The sequence below is a fragment of the Echinops telfairi genome, unplaced genomic scaffold (assembly GCF_000313985.2).
Source record: "Echinops telfairi isolate 266 unplaced genomic scaffold, ASM31398v2 ScPeMD7_10;HRSCAF=50, whole genome shotgun sequence".
NCBI classification, from domain to species: Eukaryota; Metazoa; Chordata; class Mammalia; order Afrosoricida; family Tenrecidae; genus Echinops; species Echinops telfairi.
In genome coordinates, this window is record NW_022103907.1 from 5,078,639 (window position 1) to 5,081,515 (window position 2,877).

General features: G+C 34.6%; 1 protein-coding gene across 1 annotated transcript in view; it reads right to left on the reverse strand.

The window, feature by feature from the left end:
• Nucleotides 1-6: 6 nt before the first annotated feature.
• DPY30 (dpy-30 histone methyltransferase complex regulatory subunit) overlaps nt 7-2,877 on the reverse strand; it is a 23,927-nt gene continuing 21,056 nt past the window's right edge. Inside the window, exons 3-4 of the mRNA XM_045287021.1 lie at nt 2,298-2,440; nt 7-93 (exon numbers count right to left, since the gene is read on the reverse strand). Of these exons, the coding sequence (XP_045142956.1) occupies nt 21-93; nt 2,298-2,440 (216 nt within the window). The 3' untranslated portion in view covers nt 7-20. The remainder of the gene's footprint in view (nt 94-2,297; nt 2,441-2,877) is intronic.

Below are 2,877 nucleotides of genomic sequence, written 5' to 3' on the forward strand. Positions count from 1 at the left end.
TTTCTGTTCTTCCCAGTAAGTCAATTTCGATCTTCAAACTGTGCCTTGTTTTTTAAAAGATATGATGCTAGAAATTCAATAGGGTTTGGTGGTCTGTAAGGGAAAAGAAATCCAAAGTTTAGAAATGTATATCCTAGATGTGTTCATTTAAACATACTGATATAATTCAAACGTGTCTTTTAAAATCTTAAAGGTTTCATTTTATAGTCATAAGGTCATTGGTAGCAAATATGGTATATGAAATAAACAAGCCAGTTGGACAGCAATATACTTTAAAAAAACGGAAATTTCTGTTCGACTTAATCCTAGTTCTACAGTAAATTCTCTATCATGAGTTTTAAAAATGTACTGAAAATGGGATGATGATTATTCGGGGGGAATAACCTGAAGGGTTACTCACACAGGCGGGTCCTGGGGTAATGGTAATGTTTGGTTTCTAAGTCTGGATATGGGGTTATATGGGTGTTTGTGTTGTGAATACTCATCAAGCTACACACTTAGGATTTGTATAATTATCTGTATACATGTTATTGTTCAACATAGAGGACAATGGCTGGAGCATCACTAAGACATATAGATGAGCTTCCCAGGCAATTAATAGAGGGAAGGAACAGTCATTTGAACAAGTTCTGGTAAGTTCTGGTTTTAAAGGTCACTTATCTTTTTCAAATAGTTTAGATCAACAATAATTATAATGATGCCACCACATGGTACAACTGAGAAGTTAAACATATTTATAGAATTAAGAGGTATTATTTCATTTGTATCAATTTTATATATATTATTATTGCTGAAGAAACAAGTTCAAAAAAAGTTGGAGGAAAAAATCTATGGCAGACTCTACTATGAAAAGATACATTGATGGAGAGCAAATATTTTGAGATATTTCCTTGCAACTTCAAATAATGCTTTTGGTTGTCTAAACTAGACACTTTTCAAATAACATGTAAGGTTAACTTCCCAGATTTTTACTTTAAAAACTACAATTAACTAATAGCATGTTACCAAAAAAAAATTTTTTTTTCTTTCAGCATTTAAAATGCTATTTCCTATTTCTAATATAGTTTAACAGAGGGACCCTATAGGACCGGTTTCAAAGTAGGTTATGTGTTGGGCTGCTAACTGCAAGGTCAGTGGTTTGAAGCCAACAGCTGCCCCACAAAGAAAGATGAGGCTTTCCACTCTCATAAAGAGAACACACTTGGAAAACGCAGAGGGGAAGTTCTATTTGGTTCTGCAGAGTGGCGGTGGGTCAGAACGGACTGAATGGCAGCAAGTACTGTAATAGTCTTCTGTAAAGAAAGAACACAAATAGAACCATGAAGATGAAAGATGCCAATATTTGAGCTGCCAGTGGTACCCCAAAATATATCTTGTAGACATAAAGAAATCCAATTCTTTTTCTATATCAAATATTTATTGATATGTTTACATAATCAAATTAACAGACCTAAATCAATAACACACATTTTTCATCTATAAGTTCTCTTTCAATTTGTCAGTTTGGCACATATTCATTATCATCTTTGGAATAAAACGATATGTACCCAATAAATATTAACTAACCAAATTTACGAAAAAGTTTCTTGCTGGAGTTACCTACAAAAAGAACTTAGATGACAATTACCAAGGAAAAGCATTTGGAGAAAATTAAAAGAACTATAATCTTGCTAATAAAGCATGTATATTAAAACAATTCAGCAGAATGATTTTTAAAACTCAATGCCATGGAGGCTAAGTTAACATTGGGAGAATTTTTTTCCCCCCACCCCCGTTCGGGAGAATTTTAAAGACACACTTTTAGACACAAAAATGACTATGTTTCAAACACCAGAAAAACTGTCCTTTAAACTAGTAAAGAATTGATCACACACAGACAAAAAAACAATTTATCATAAAAAAGTAATTCAATACCACCAAAGTTAGAGAGAGGAAAATAACTGCCCGGTGACCAACATTAATAAAAAAATCTGACTTAAATGCTCAACAATTTAAAAAATGGTACTATTAGTTGAATTTTAATCACAAAGACAACAGGAATAAAAATTATTGTTGAGCAGAGAGATACAAAACGGTATGTACGCCAGGATTATAAATCTTTACAAATATACTTATGATTTTAAGACGAGTAGACAAATATAATAATCGTAACTGAGTTGTGAGATTCCAGCCAATTTCATTTGGAAAAAATTAATTTCCATAGATTTACACAAAAATCAATGTACAGAACTATTGATGTTTAAAGTTATGTTGCTTGCTGTGCTCACTCCATTTGCAGATACTACCTGCCATCTTACCTCTCCTTTGCGAGCACAGCAAGTCCCTGCAGTAAGATGGGCACCACTGTCTGATCCAGGTAGGCACGGGTTGGCAAAGACTGGAGATCCACCTTCTGTTTGGATGACTTCTCTGCATTCATCTTCTCATTTTCCACTATCCTCTATTGAATTAAAAATCAATGCGTGAATCATCCAAGTAACTAGATTATTTGGAGTACTAAATAAAAGCTAATGAAAACATGCCACTAACAAAGAAGGCAAATCAATGCACTAGAAAGCTGGTAGTGGAGTGTAAATCTCTGTGCCAAGAGAACAAGTTCAGACCCTGCAGAGCAGTGAATTCTTGGCGATGGCCCTTCTCACCAGTGTTTGTAACTACCAATAAATGACCTTCCCCATTAGTCTGGGTTGGGGGAAGGGCCGTGGCAGGAGAGATGTTTATGGATCATATGGTTTGTTTTGTTTTTTTAATCATTTTATTGGGGGCTCTTTCAGTTTGTGATAGGTAAGTTTATTGTGCCAACCTGGCCATTAAGAACATGGATTAATAAGGTCGCAGTTTGATTAGAGGGCAGCGATAAAAGGCTCGGCAAACCCC